The sequence below is a fragment of the Bos javanicus genome, chromosome 6 (assembly GCF_032452875.1).
Source record: "Bos javanicus breed banteng chromosome 6, ARS-OSU_banteng_1.0, whole genome shotgun sequence".
In the NCBI taxonomy this organism is placed as follows: Eukaryota; Metazoa; Chordata; class Mammalia; order Artiodactyla; family Bovidae; genus Bos; species Bos javanicus.
The window spans coordinates 71,290,810-71,305,048 of record NC_083873.1 but is presented as its reverse complement, the minus strand read 5'-3'; the positions used below and the strand labels follow the sequence as shown (position 1 = coordinate 71,305,048).

At 37.3% G+C, this 14,239-nt stretch overlaps 1 protein-coding gene across 1 annotated transcript in view; it reads left to right on the top strand.

The window, feature by feature from the left end:
* The window catches only part of PDCL2 (phosducin like 2), a 35,725-nt gene that overhangs the window by 2,991 nt on the left and 18,495 nt on the right, over window positions 1-14,239 (top strand). The window contains exons 2-3 of the mRNA XM_061420208.1: window positions 8,731-8,851; window positions 9,430-9,520. Of these exons, the coding sequence (XP_061276192.1) occupies window positions 8,731-8,851; window positions 9,430-9,520 (212 nt within the window). The remainder of the gene's footprint in view (window positions 1-8,730; window positions 8,852-9,429; window positions 9,521-14,239) is intronic.

Genomic DNA, 14,239 nt, shown 5'->3' with positions numbered 1-14,239 from the left:
CCAACACAGGCTGCTTTTGTGAAAAATCATGATTTCCCCCAGAGTAAGTGATGAGAGAGACTAAGGAAAAAGTAGCAGCAGTGCCTTTTGTGACTTAGTCTCAGAATTCAAATAGTATTGCTTCCATCATATTTTCAGTTTATTAGAAATAAGACCACAGGTTCAGCCTATACTCAATGGAAGTGGCATTAAGTTTCACTTCTCAAAAAAAGGAGTCTGAAAGAATTTGTGAACATACTTTAAAACCACAATAGATTAAAAAGATTAGATACAGATGAGGGCATTTTATAGTCATATGGCATGGGATGACAGAAAACAACCATGTTAATAGGGGTTTTGGAAAGCAAAGTTCTGGGTTGGTAGAGTGGTGGGAGAATTATGTGGAAGTCTCAGAAAGAAAAGTAGCACAGAGGGATAATCTTTAAATTCTATGTGTAAGATTCACACAAATCCTTAACTGTCAGCTAAACTCCATATATAGGTAAGAGACCACAAGTTGCCTGGCAGAAAGCAGCCATTAGAAGATGAAAGAACTGAGCTGATCTAAGGTTTTGGGTGCTGCCCACTTCAGTTGAAAGAGGTTGATGTTTCAGTCCAGCCAAGTTAACTGCCTGCAAGTATGAAAATCAACATACTTCAGAGGAACATAAAAAATCATGAATTTCTATGATGTATCATCCTCAATATCTAGTATACAATAAAAATTAGACCAGAAAAAAAGAAAAAAATGAAAAGCCATATTCAAAATTAAAGCAACCAATGGAAGCAGATCCTTAGACTATCCAGAGGTTAATATTAGCAAACAAAGAATTTAAAGCAGCTATTATAAATATATTCAAGGATGTAAAGGAAATTTAATTAACAGATGGAGAATCTTAACAGAGAAATAGAAACAATAATAAAACAATCAAATGGAAATTCTTGAACTGAAAAGATCAACGACTTGAAATAAAAAATAACTGAATGGGCTTAATGGCAAACTGGAGGTGGCAGAAGACCCAGGGAACTTGGATTTATCAATATAAAGTGTCCAGTTTTAAGAACAGAAAAATAATAAAAGTGAATAAAGATTCAGTGAACTAAAGGGATATTGTTAAATGGATTAACAGTGTTGGAGAAGACTCTTGAGAGTCCCTTGGACTGCAAGGAGATCCAACCAGTCCATTCTGAAGGAGATCAGCCCTGGAATTTCTTTGGAAGGAATGATGCTAAAGCTGAAACTCCAGTACTTTGGCCACCTCATGGGAAGAGTTGACTCATTAGAAAAGATTCTGATGCTGGGAGGGATTGGGGGCAGGAGGAGAAGGGGACGACAGAGGATGAGATGGCTGGATGGTATCACTGACTCAATGGACGTGAGTCTGACTGAACTCCTGGAGTTGGTGATGGTCAGGGAGGCCTGGCGTGCTGCAGTTCATGGGGTCGCAAAGAGTTGGACATGACTGAGCAACTGAACTGAACTGAACTGAACTAGAATACATAGGTAACATGTATATATGTGTAGCATACTGTAAGGAATCGTAAGGCAGAGGAAGATGGGGTGGAGGGGTAGGGAAAAAATTAAGGAAATAATGGATAAAACTGTCCAAAATTTGAGGGAAGGCATAAACTAAAAATCTAAGAATTCAGGGAACTCCAAACAAGATAAATAAAAATAAAACTGCACCAAGCACACATAGACACCTTTCTGAAATCGAAAGATAAAATCTTGAAAACATCTAGAGAAAAGACATAATATTAAAATGTGTATATTATGTATGTATAGGAGAGCAGTAATATCATTATTAGCTGACTTCTCATCAGAAACATCAGAGGCCAGAAAGCCTTTCAGATGCTTTAAATGCTGGAGGGAAAGCTTTCAAGCTAAATTCTACATCCAGCTAAACTATCTATCAAAACACAGGGAAAAAATAAACATTTTCAGAAATATGAAAACTGAGAGTATTCATTTCCAGCAGACCTACACTGTAATGAATACTATAGGAAGTTTCTTTAGACTGAAAGGAAATTACATCAGGTGAAAAACTGTATCTAAAAGGGAGTGAAAAGTACCCTAGATGTATAAATAAAGTATTTATTTAGATAAATACTAAAAACCGAATATAATTTTATATTTAGATAAATACTAAAAACTGAATATATTTTTTCTTAATTTTCTTAAGAGACATAATTGTTTAAGGCAGAAATTGTAACATTATATTAAAGTGATTCAAACATGTTGTAGATGTTAATATATATAACAGTAATAAAGCGAAGGATAGGATAGTGGAAAATGGAACTATACTAAGCAAGATTCCCATATTTTATATAAAATAGTCCAATATTAACTTTAATAAGTTAAAGATAGGATTACAATGTCTAGAACAATTATATTAAAACAATAATAAAAAGATGTATACCTAAAAAGCTACTTGCAAAAAATTAAATTCTAAAAAATATTTAACCTAAAGAAGGCAGGAAGGGAACAGAGGAACAAAAAGCAAACAATACTAATTGAAAACAGGAAAACAGTGGCCCTACATCTAACATTAACATTTCTTATATTAAATGAAGGAAACATTTCAATTAAAAAGTAGAGATTATCAAAATAGTTGAAAAAGCAATATATAATGATATACTGCTAAGAGAGACACACTTTGAATACAAAGAAACAGATGGATTGAAATAAAAAAATTTTTAAAAACATGTTTAAACAGTACTTAGTCTTAAGCTATATAAACTATGTTAGTAACAAACAAAGTAGACATCAAGATGATTATTGTTGTTGTTCAGTTGCTCACTCCTGACTCTTTGCGACCCCGTGGACTGCAGCAAGTTACATTTCCCTGTCCATCACTATCCCCCAGAGCTTGCTTAGAACTCATGTCCATTGAATGGATGATGCCATCCAAGCATCTCATTCTCTGCTGTCCCCTTCTTCTCCTGCCCTCAATCTTTGCATCAGGGTATTTTTCCAAGTTAGCTCTTTTCATCAGGTGGCCAAAATATTGGAGCTTCAGCTTCAGTATCAGCCCTTCTAATGAATATTCAGAGTTGATTTCCTTTAGGATTGACTGATTTGATCTTGCAGTTCAAGGGACTCTCAAAAGTCTTCTCCAGTGCCACAGTTTGAAAGCTTCGATTTTTGGCACTCAGCATTCTTTATGGTCCAGCTCTCGTGTCCATACAATTCAGTTCAGTTTAGTCGCTTAGTCATGTCCAACTCTTTGTGACCCCATGGACTGCATGCAGCATGCCAGGTCTTCCTGTCCATCACCAACTCCCAGAGTTTATTCAAAACTCATGTCCATTGAGTTGGTGATGTCATCCAACCATCTCATCCTCTGTCGTCCCCTTTTCCTCCCACCTTCAATCTTTTCCAGCATCAGGGTCTTTTCAACAGATTCAGCTCTTTGCATCATGTGGCCAAAATATTGGAGTTTCAGCTTAAGCATCAGTCCTTCTGATGAATATTCAGGACTGATTTCCTTTAGAGTGGACTGGTTGGATCTCTTTGCAGTCCAAAGGACTCTTAAGAGTCTTCTCCAGCACCACGGTTCAAAAGCATCAGTTCTTCGGCACTCAGCTTTCTTTATTGTCCAACTCTCACATCCATACATGACCACTGGAAAAACCATAGCCTTGACTAGACGGACCTTTGTTGGCAAAGTAATGTCTCTGCTTTTGAATATGCTATCTAGGTTGGTCATAACTTTTCTTCCAAGGAATAAGCGTCTTTTAATTTCATGGCTGCAGTCACCATCTGCAGTGATTTTGGAGCCCCCCAAAATAAAATCAGCCACTGTTTCCAGTGTTTCCCCATCTCTTTCCCATGAAGTGATGGGACCAGATGCCATGATCTTCCTTTTCTGAATGTTGAGCTTTAAGCCAACTTTTTTACTCTCCTCTTTCACTTTTATCAAGAGGCTGTTTAGTTCTTCTTCATTTTCTGCCATAAGGGTGGTGTCATCTGCATATCTGAGGTTATTGATATTTCTCCTGGCAATCTTGATTCCAGCTCTTGCTTCATCCAGCCCAACATTTTGCATGATGTACTCTGCATGGAAGTTAAATAAGCAGGGTGACAATATACAGCCTTGACGTAATCCTTTCCCATTTCAGAACCATTCCGTTGTTCCATGTCCCATTGTGTTCCTTGTTGACAGGAGGCAGGTAAGGTGGTCTGGTATTCCCATCTCTTGAAGAATTTTCCATTTTGTTGTGATCCACTCAGTCAGAAGCTGTAGCTTAATCAATAAAGCAGAAGTAGATGTTTTTCTGTAATTCTCTTGTTTTTTCTGTGATCCAGTAGATGTTGGCAATTTGATCTCTGGTTCCTTTGCTTTTTCTAAATCCAGCCTGGACATCTGGAAATTCTTGGTTTAAATACTGTTGAAGCCTAACTTGAAGGATTTTGAGCATTACCTGCTAACATGTGAAATGAGTTCAATTGTATGTAGTTTGAACATTCTCTGGCATTGCCCTTCTTTGGGATTGGAATGAAAACTGACCTTTTTCAGTAATGTGGCCATTACTGAGTTTTCCAATTTAGCTGGTATATTGAGTGCAGCACTTTAACAGCATCATCTTTTAGGATTGCTACTAGAAATAAAAAGGAAAATTTTATAATGATAAGAAAAATTCACTAGGAAAATGTCTTAAATACAACTGTGTATTTGCATAATAATCAAACATCAAACATATGAAGCAAAAACTGATAGAGGGAGAGAAAGACAAATGCACATTCATAATCAGAGATTTTTAACATCCCTGCTAAGTCACTTCAGTTGTGTCTGACTCTGTGCGACCCCATTGAAGGCAGCCCACCAGGCTCCGCCATCCCTGGGATTCTCCAGGCAAGAAGACTGGAGTGGGTTGCCATTTCCTTCTCCAATGCAAGAAAGTGAAAGTGAAGTCGCTCAGTCATGTCTGACACTTCTCGACCCCATGGACTGCAGCCTACCAGGCTCCTCTGTCCATGGGATTTTCCAGGCAAGAGTACTGGAGTGGGTTGCCATTGCCTTCTCCGTTAACATCCCTCCCCCTAATAATTGACAGAACAACTAAAGAAAAAATCTCTAACAAAACAGAATTTCTGAACAAATCTGTTGACCACCTGTTGATTTGTAGAGAAATAAACCCTGATCTGTGGGAGAATATACATTCCTTTCACACTAGGTACAACATTCACTAAGATATATTAATACCATATGCTGAATCATGAAACAAATAAATGCATTTCAGAAAATTGAAATCTTAACAAAGAATGTTTCCTGACCAAGCAGAATTAAATTATAAATTATTAATTAAATACTTAGAAAAGTCCAAAGTATTTGAAAATTAAGTAGCATCCTTCCAAATTAAAATGTAAGGGGAAAAAATCATAAGGTTGGAAATATTTTAACTGAATACCAATAAAAATACAGCATATAAAATTTTGTAGGATGTAGATAAAGAATTTGTCGTGGATGTGCCTGGTAGTGAAGGTAAAGTCTGATGCTGTAAAGAACAGTATTGCATAAGAATCTGGAATGTTAGTTCCATGAATCAAGGTAAAGTGAATGTGATCAAGCAGGAGGTAGCAAGATGAACTAAAATGGATGGAAATGGATGAATTTAATTCAGATGACTGCTGTATCTACTACTGTGGGTGAGAATCCTTAGAAGAAATGGAGTAGCCCTTATAATCAACAAAAGAGTCTGAAATGCAGTACTTGGGTGCAACCTCAAAAATGACAGAATGATCTCAGTTCATTTCCAAGGCAAACCATACAGCATTACAGTAATCCAAGTCTATGTCCCAACCACTGATACTGAAGAAGCTGAAGTTGACCGGTTCCATGAAGACTTATAAGACCTTGTAGAACTAACACCAAAAAAGATGTCCTTTTCATCATAGGGGATTGGAATGCAAAACCAGGAAGTCGAGAGACACCCAGATTAACAGGCAAGTTTGGACTTGGAGTCCAAAATGAATCAGGGCAAACAAAAGAACACACTGGTCATAGCAAACACCATTTTCCAACAACCCAAGAAATGACTCAGTATTGGCCATCTGGATATCACCAGATGGTCATTGCTGAAATCAGACTAATTATGTTCTTTGCAGCCAAAGATGGAGAAGCTCTGTACAGTCAGCAAAAATAAGACCTTGAGCTGACTGTGGTTCAGGTCATGAGCTCTTTATCACAAAATTCAGTCTTAAATTGAAGAAAGTAGGGAAAACCACTAGGCAATTTCAATTCAGTTCAGTTCAGTCACTCAGTTGTGTCTAACTCTTTGTGACCCCATGGACTGCAGCACGCCAGGCTTCCCTGTCCATCACCAACTCCCAGAATTTACTCAAACTCATGTCCATTGAGTCAGTGATATCATCCAACCATCTCATCCTCTGTCTCCCACTTTTCCTCCTGCCTTCAATCTTTCCCAGCATCAGGGTCTTTTCAAGTGAGTCAGCTCTTTGCATCATGTGGCCAAAGTATTGGTGTTTCAGCTTCAACATCCATTCTTCCAATGAATATTCAGGACTGATTTCATTTAGGATGGACTGGATGTATCTGCCTGCTGTTCAAGGGACTCTGAACAGTATTCTCCAACACCACAGTTCAAAAGCATCAATTCTTTGGTGCTCAGCTTTCTTTGTAGTCTAACTCTCACATCCGTACATGACTACTGGGAAAACCATACCCTTGACTAGATGGACCTTTGTTGGCAAAGTAATGTCTCTGCTTTTGAATATACTGTCTAGGTTGGTCATAACTTTTCTTCCAAGGAGTAAGCGTCTTTTAATTCCATGGCTGCAGTCACTATCTGCAGTCATTTTGGAGCCCAAATCAAATTCCTTATTATCATACAATGGAGTGTAATCTAATCTACAAATAGATTCAAAGGATTTGACCTGGTAGACAGAGTGTCTGAAAAACTATGGATGAAGGTTTGTAATATTGTACAGAAGACAGTGACCAAAACCATCCCAAAGAAAAAGAAATGCAAGAAGGCAAAGTTGTTGCCTGAGGAGGCCTAACCAATAGCTGAGGAATAAAGAGAAGTGAAAGGCAAGGGAGAAAGGGAAAGATATAACCAACTAAATGCACAGTTCCAGAGACTAATAAGGAGAGATAAGAAGCCCTTCTTAAATAATGCAAAGAAATAGAGTAAAACAGTAGAAAGGGAAAGGCTAGATATCTCTTCAAGAAAATTGGAGATATCAAGGTAACATTTCATGCAAGGATGGGCATGATAAAGGACAGAAAAGGTGAGGACCTAACAGAAACAGAAGAGACTAAAAAGAGGTGACAGGAATATACAGAAGAACTATACAAGAAAGGTCTCAATAACATAGATATCCACAATGGTTTGATCACTCACCTAGAGCTGGACATCCTGGAGGGTGAAGTCAAGTGGGCCTTAGGAGGCATTACTACAAACAAAGCTAGTGGAGGTGATGGAATTCCACCTGAGCTATTTAAACTCCTAAAAGATGATGCTGTCAAAGTGCTGGACTCAATATGTCAGCAAATTTGGAAAATTCAGCAATGGCTACGGGATTAGAAAAGACCGGTTTTCATTCCAATCCCAAAGAAGGGCAGTGCTAAAGAGTGTTCCAACTACTGTAAAATTGCACTGGTTTACATGCTAGTAAGCTTATGCTCAAAATCCTTTGAACTAGGTTTTAGTAGTACATGAACCAGGAGCTTCCAGATGTATAAGCTGGATTTAGAAAAGACAGAGGAACCAATGATCAAATTGTCAGCATTAATTGGATCTTGAAGAAAGCAAAAGAATTTCAGAAAAGCATCTGCTTCTGCTTCATTGACTACGCTGAAGCCTTTGTATATATGGATCACAACAAACTATGGAAAATCTTTTAAAGGATTGTAGTAGCAATATGGTTATACCTATCTCCTAAGAAACCTGTATTTGGGTCAAGAAGTAGCAGTTAGAACTAGACATGGAACAACTGACTGGTTCCAAGTTGGGAAAGGAGTATGTCAAGGCTGTATATGGTCACCCTGCTTATTTAACTTATATGCAAAGTACATTATGAGACATGCTGGTCTGGATGAATCATAAGCTGGAATCAAGATTGCTGGGAGAAGTGTCAACAGCCTCAGATATGCAGATGATACCACTCTAATGGCAGAAAGTAAAGTGGAACTAAAGAGCCTCTTGATGAAGGTGAAAGAGGAGAGTGATTAAATTCACTTAAAACTCAACATTCAAAAATTAAGATCATGACATCTGGTCCCATCACTTCATGGCAAATAGATGGGGAAAAAAATGCAAACAGTGACAGACTTTATTTTCTTGGGCTCCAAAATCACTGCAGATGGTGACTGAAATCCTGATGTGAGTTGGTTTAGCCTATTATAGTCTTCAAATTATTTTCCATGACTTACAAGTTTCTTCATTAATAGTGTGTGTGTGTGTATATGTGTGTATATATATATATGCTTTAACCTCTGAGCCACCAGGGAAGCCCATATATATATATTAGATTTATTTTTTTATTAAACATCTCAGTATAACATTGAGGGTACAGGATGTATTCTTTTTTATCAGTGTATGTAGTTGCAGTAGTACTGGGAAATGGGGAAAAAGTAGTCCATTTTGTTCTACTCTTTAAAACTAATTGTCTAGTTTATCTGTAGAGTTCATGAATAATTACATGGTTGGAAATGCTGCATATCAGTTTTACAAATATTGAAATGTATGACTATGCTAATAGGTTTAAAAAATTTTTTTATATAGGATCCAAATGAAGATACAGAATGGAATGAAATTTTAAGAGATTTTGGCATTCTTCCTCCTAAAGAAGAGCCAAAAGATGAAATTGAAGAAATGGTTTTACGTTTACAGAAAGAAGCAATGGGTATAGTTGTGCATTTGGTGGTCGGTAAAAGGAATAATACAGTTATGATAGTGATCATGTATTTTGTGAAGTTAGAGGGAGATAGGATGTTAGAAATAATTTAATAGAAATCCCACACATACTTTTGAAATTAGGATGCTGACGCCTAAAATTCCTAATTCATGTATTGAAAGTTACATCCTAATATTAGAACTGAAATGCCCTAGTATTTAACCTGAGATTTTTTTCTATTACATTTCTTTGCCTTGTGATTACCTTCTATTTTCATCATTCTGTATACATGTATTACTTGCCAGTATTTCCAGGTACTTGGGGAACTCTACATTTATGAGATCTAGTTGATTTTCACATCTATTTTTAAATACAACTTGATAGTTCTGTGAACTCTGAGGGAGTAATAATATTCCAAACAAACTTCAGTCAACCACAATATAGCTTTGTATGATGAATAAACTTTAATATCAACATTAAAGATATTCTTGATCTCCATTTATCTATTGTTTTTCTAGACATGTAATTATAAAGTAAAATTGTTTTTTAAATAACTTATTTATCTACAACTTCTTATTGTGTTTCAGTTAAACCATATGAAAAGATGACTCTTGCAGAATTGAAGGAAGCAGAAGATGAATTTGATGATGAAGATATGAAAGCTATTGAAATATATAGGTACAGTGATTCATTTGGATGATTTATGAGCTTTTGAATGAAGTATTGATAAAACTAAGGAAAAATTCCTATTTTTGTGTAGAGACTATATTTTAAAAAGAACAAAACTAATTTTTAAGTAAAATTTAAAAACTAACTCACTTTCTATAAGATGGATTTTTCCCCTGATCTTTTTTACCTTTGTTTAAATAAAAAACTGTTCAATAATACCCAACAGAACTTCGTCAAGTTACATATGAGTAAAGTGGAAAATGTCACTAGAAGGCTAATAAAAAGAGGACCATGATTTTCCTTATAGTATGATGTCTGTTAAGGGTTTCTATCATTTAATAAATCACTAATTGCTAGTCATAAATTCTTTCAGAAGTTAGAACAAGTGCATAGATTTCCTAACTTATCCTGATACCAAAACCAGACAGAGAAATTGCAAAAACAGAATGCTACAGAAAAACATCTCTATGAATGTAGGTATGAAAAATTTTATCAAAATATTAGCAAATTAAGTCCAATAATTTAAAAGAAGAATAATGCATTCTGATCAAATGGGATTGATCCCAGGAATCCAAGCTTGTTTTAATACACACAAAAAAATCAGTGCATTGGGTTGGAAGCAGCAATACTGTGGTAGCAATGAACACACCTAGACTTGAGCTCTTGATTCCTAATACTATTCTTCAATAAAAGGAATCAGTGTTTCTTAGAGAACTGCTTTAGTCAGCAGTGTGAGTTGAGAAAGAATAGCATGAGTCTGGGGCATTATCAGAAAGTTAAGGAAGCGCTGAAAATTTTAAGGCACAAGAGCCAAACTAAAAGATTTTATAATGCCCAGAGTTGAAACAAGTTGAAAAACTAAATTATTATAATATTGAATTATAAAATAAGTAATAAAATGACTATCCTTAAGTGTATAGTAATACAGATAAGTAAGTGCATACATGAACAAATTCAACAAAGTAATATTTCGTCACTGAAGAATTCCAGTGAATAAGTGTAGATGAAATGAGGAAAATGCAAAAGTTACCATCAGAACATCATAGTAATCTACTGATAGTTGCTAAAATGAGTGGGTGAAAGTTTAAATACAAACAGGATTTCTGCATAATCTCAAAGTATTGCCCCAAATATTTAATAGTTATAAAGGAGGAAATAGTTAAGTTTACAGTGTAGAATATTGGCAGACCCCATCTTAGCAACGTGACCAGGATTAACATCACCAATAATACACAATAATATGATGTGCTAAGGAGGACACATCAGCTCTACCACAGACACAAAATCAGTGGTATTCTCAATAATGCATTGCATCAATCTAATCATAAGAATATGTCAGAGAAACCCAAATTTGAGAGACTTTTCAAAAACAACTGGTCAGTTTGATGCCAGGAAAGATGGCAGAGTAAAAAGCTCCAGAAATCCATCTCTCTACCCAGGCAACGATTGTATTGGCAGAAACTGAAGTGAAGACTTTGGAACTCTGAAGTCTATTTTGAATACTTGAAATTTCCAGCATAAAGCTTGGCTAGTAAATTACCATTAGTATTGGTTGATTTCAGTCCTCAGTGTAGTAACAGCTATCCATCCCTCATTTCCACAGCCCCATGGGAGACAGCTGTTTCAACAGCAACCTGTGCTTCTGGCACAGCTTGCTGGAGCCAAGGTAGGCATTAAGGACTTTGTCCTCAAATATCAGGGTTCTGTGTTCTGATTGCAGATTGCTGCTTCTGAAAGCAGAGGTACAGACACAGAGATTGGCAGCCATTGTGTCAACCCTCCGGGCTCAAGTGGCTTCCATGGTATTTTAAGGAGCCACATCTGTTTTTTTGGTTTTGAGGGTTTTTTTTTTTTAAACATCAAAAAGCAACCATATATATGGGGGAATTTAGAAAGCCTTGGGAAAGTGGAAGTCTTAGGAAAGACCTGAGAAGTATGCTTTCACCTCAGGCTAAATCCTGTCATAGACACACCCAATGTGAAAACAAGCAAAAAACATGAGTTAGAAGAAGAATCTGATTTCTAGGGCTATCAACTAAACGAAACATTCAGTTTTCAAAAAACAATCACAAGGCATAAAAAGAAACAGGAAAGTATGGTCCTTTCAAAAGAACAAAATAAATCAATGCAAAATATATCTGAAGATGCCAAAGTGTCAGACTTAACTAGACAAAGATTTTTAAGACACTTTAGTTAAAGATGTTCAAAGAGCTAAAGAAAGACATGGGTGCAAACAGGAAAATATCATATGAACAAAATGAGAATAGCAATAAGGAGAAATTATAAAAAGAAACCAAAAGACATTTTGAAAATAAAAGTACAATAAAAAAAGTACAATATTGAAATATACACTAAAGTGCTTCAAAAGCATATTTGAACAAGCATAATACAGAGAAAATTTGACAATGGGACAATTGGAAGTTTGAGGAACAGGAAGAAAAAAGAATATAGAAAAGCAAATGAGCCTAATTGGCTTTGTTTGTGGTACACTGTTAGGTAAACTAGCATGTATAGTATGGGAATCCAAGCAATACATTTGTCATACATGGAGCAGAAGGCATATCTGTAGAAATACTAGCTGGAAACGTCTCAAGTTTGAGAAAAGGCTTAAATCTACAGATTTATGGTGCTCAGAAGACTCCAATTAGGATAAACTCAAAGGCCCACACAAAGACACATCTCTTAGAAAGACTATCAATCAGCCAGTTTCTCATCAGAAATCTTAGAGGAAGCAAGAAAAAAAAAACCTCATCAACCAAGAACTCTATATTTGGCTAAACTAAGCTACAGGGATGAAGGAGAAATTAAGAACATTTCTAGGTGAAATATAAATGAGCTTGTTACTAGTAGAAGTGCCCTAAAAATTAGCTAAAGGAGTCCTTTGGGACGAAATTAAAGGGCACTAGACAGTAACTTTGGAGAAGGCAATGGCACCCACTCCAGTACTGTTGCCTGGAAAACCCAATGGACGGAGGAGCCTGGTAGGCTGCAGTCCATGGGGTCACACAGAGTCGGACACGACTGAGCGACTTCACTTTCCACTTTCATGCATTGAGAAGGAAATGGCAACCCACTCCAGTGTTCTTGCCTGGAGAACCCCATGGACAGAGAAGCCTGGTAGGCTGCAGTCCATGGGGTCACACAGAGTCGGACACGACTGAAGCAACTTAGCAGCAGCAGCAGCAGACAGTAACTTAAAACCATAGGAAGAATAAACAAACGTAGGTAAAGGTAGTTATATAGGTAAATATAAAAGCCAATATTACTATACTTTTGGCTTTTAACTCCTTTTTTTCTATACAGTTTATAAAACAATAATTATAAATCAATGTTAATGAACATATAGTATATAACAACATTTCAGTTCAGTCACTCAATTTTGTCCGACTCTTTGCAACCCCATAGACTGCAGCACACCAGGCCTTGCTGTCCATCACCAACTTCTGGAGCTTGCTCAAAGTCATGTCCATCAAGTTGGTGATGCCATCCAACCAACTCATCCTCTGTCGTTCTCTTCTCCTCCTGCCTTCAGTCTTTCCCAGCATCAGGGTCTTTTCCAGTGAGTCAGTTCTTCGCATAAGGTGGCCAAAGTAATGGCGTTTCCGTTTCAGCATTAGTCCCTCCAATGAATATTCAGGACTAATTTCCTTTAGGATTGATTAGTTTGGTCTTCTTGCAGTGCAAGGGACTCTGAACAATCTTCTCCAACACCACAGTTCAAAAGCATCAATTCTTCAGTGCTCAGCCTTCTTTATGGTCCAGCTCTCACATCCGTACATGACTACTGGAAAAACCAAAGCCTTGACTAGACAGACCTTTGTCAGCAGAGTAATGTCTCTGCTCTTTAATATGCTGTCTAGGTTGGTCATAGCTTTTCTTCCAAGGAGCAAGTGTGTTTTTATTTCATGTCTGCAGGCACCATTTGTAGTGATTTTGTAGCCCCCAAAAATAGTCTGTCACTGTTTGCATTGTTCCATCTGTTTGCCATGAAGTGATGGGACCGGCTGCTATGATCTTAGTTTTTTGAATGTTTGAGTTTTAAGCTAGCTTTTTCACTCTTCTCTTTCACCTTCATCAAGAGGCTCTTCAGTTCCTCTTCTCTTTCTGCCTTAAGGGTGATGTCATCTGCATATCTGAGGTTATTGATATTTCTCCTGGCAGTCTTGATTCTGGCTTGTGCTTCATCTAGCCCAGGATTTCGCATGATGCACTCTGCCTATAAGTTAAATAAGCAGGGTGACAATATACAGCCTTGATATACTCCTTTCCCAGAAAAGACAATGGCACCCCACTCCAGTACTCTTGCCTGGAAAATCCCATGGACGGAGGAGCCTGGTGGGCTGCAGTCCATGGGGTCGCTAAGAGTCAGACACGACTGAGTGACTTCCCTTTCACTTTTCACTTTCCTGCATTGGAGAAGGAAATGGCAACCCACTCCAGTGTTCTTGCCTGGAGAATCCCAGGGACGGGGGAGCCTGGTGGGCTGCCGTCTATGGGGTTGCACAGAGTTGGACACGACTGAAGCAACTTAGCAGCAGCAGCAGCAGCATGGTACCATTCAGATTATTTTCACTGCCCTAAATATCTTCTGTAGTCAACCTGTTCATCCCTCTCCCCTGCCAACTGCTGGCAACCCCCGATCTTTTTATTGTCTCTACAGTTTTGCCTTCTTCAGACTGTTGTACAGTGTATAACCTCCTCAGATTGGCATCTTTCACTTAATAATAT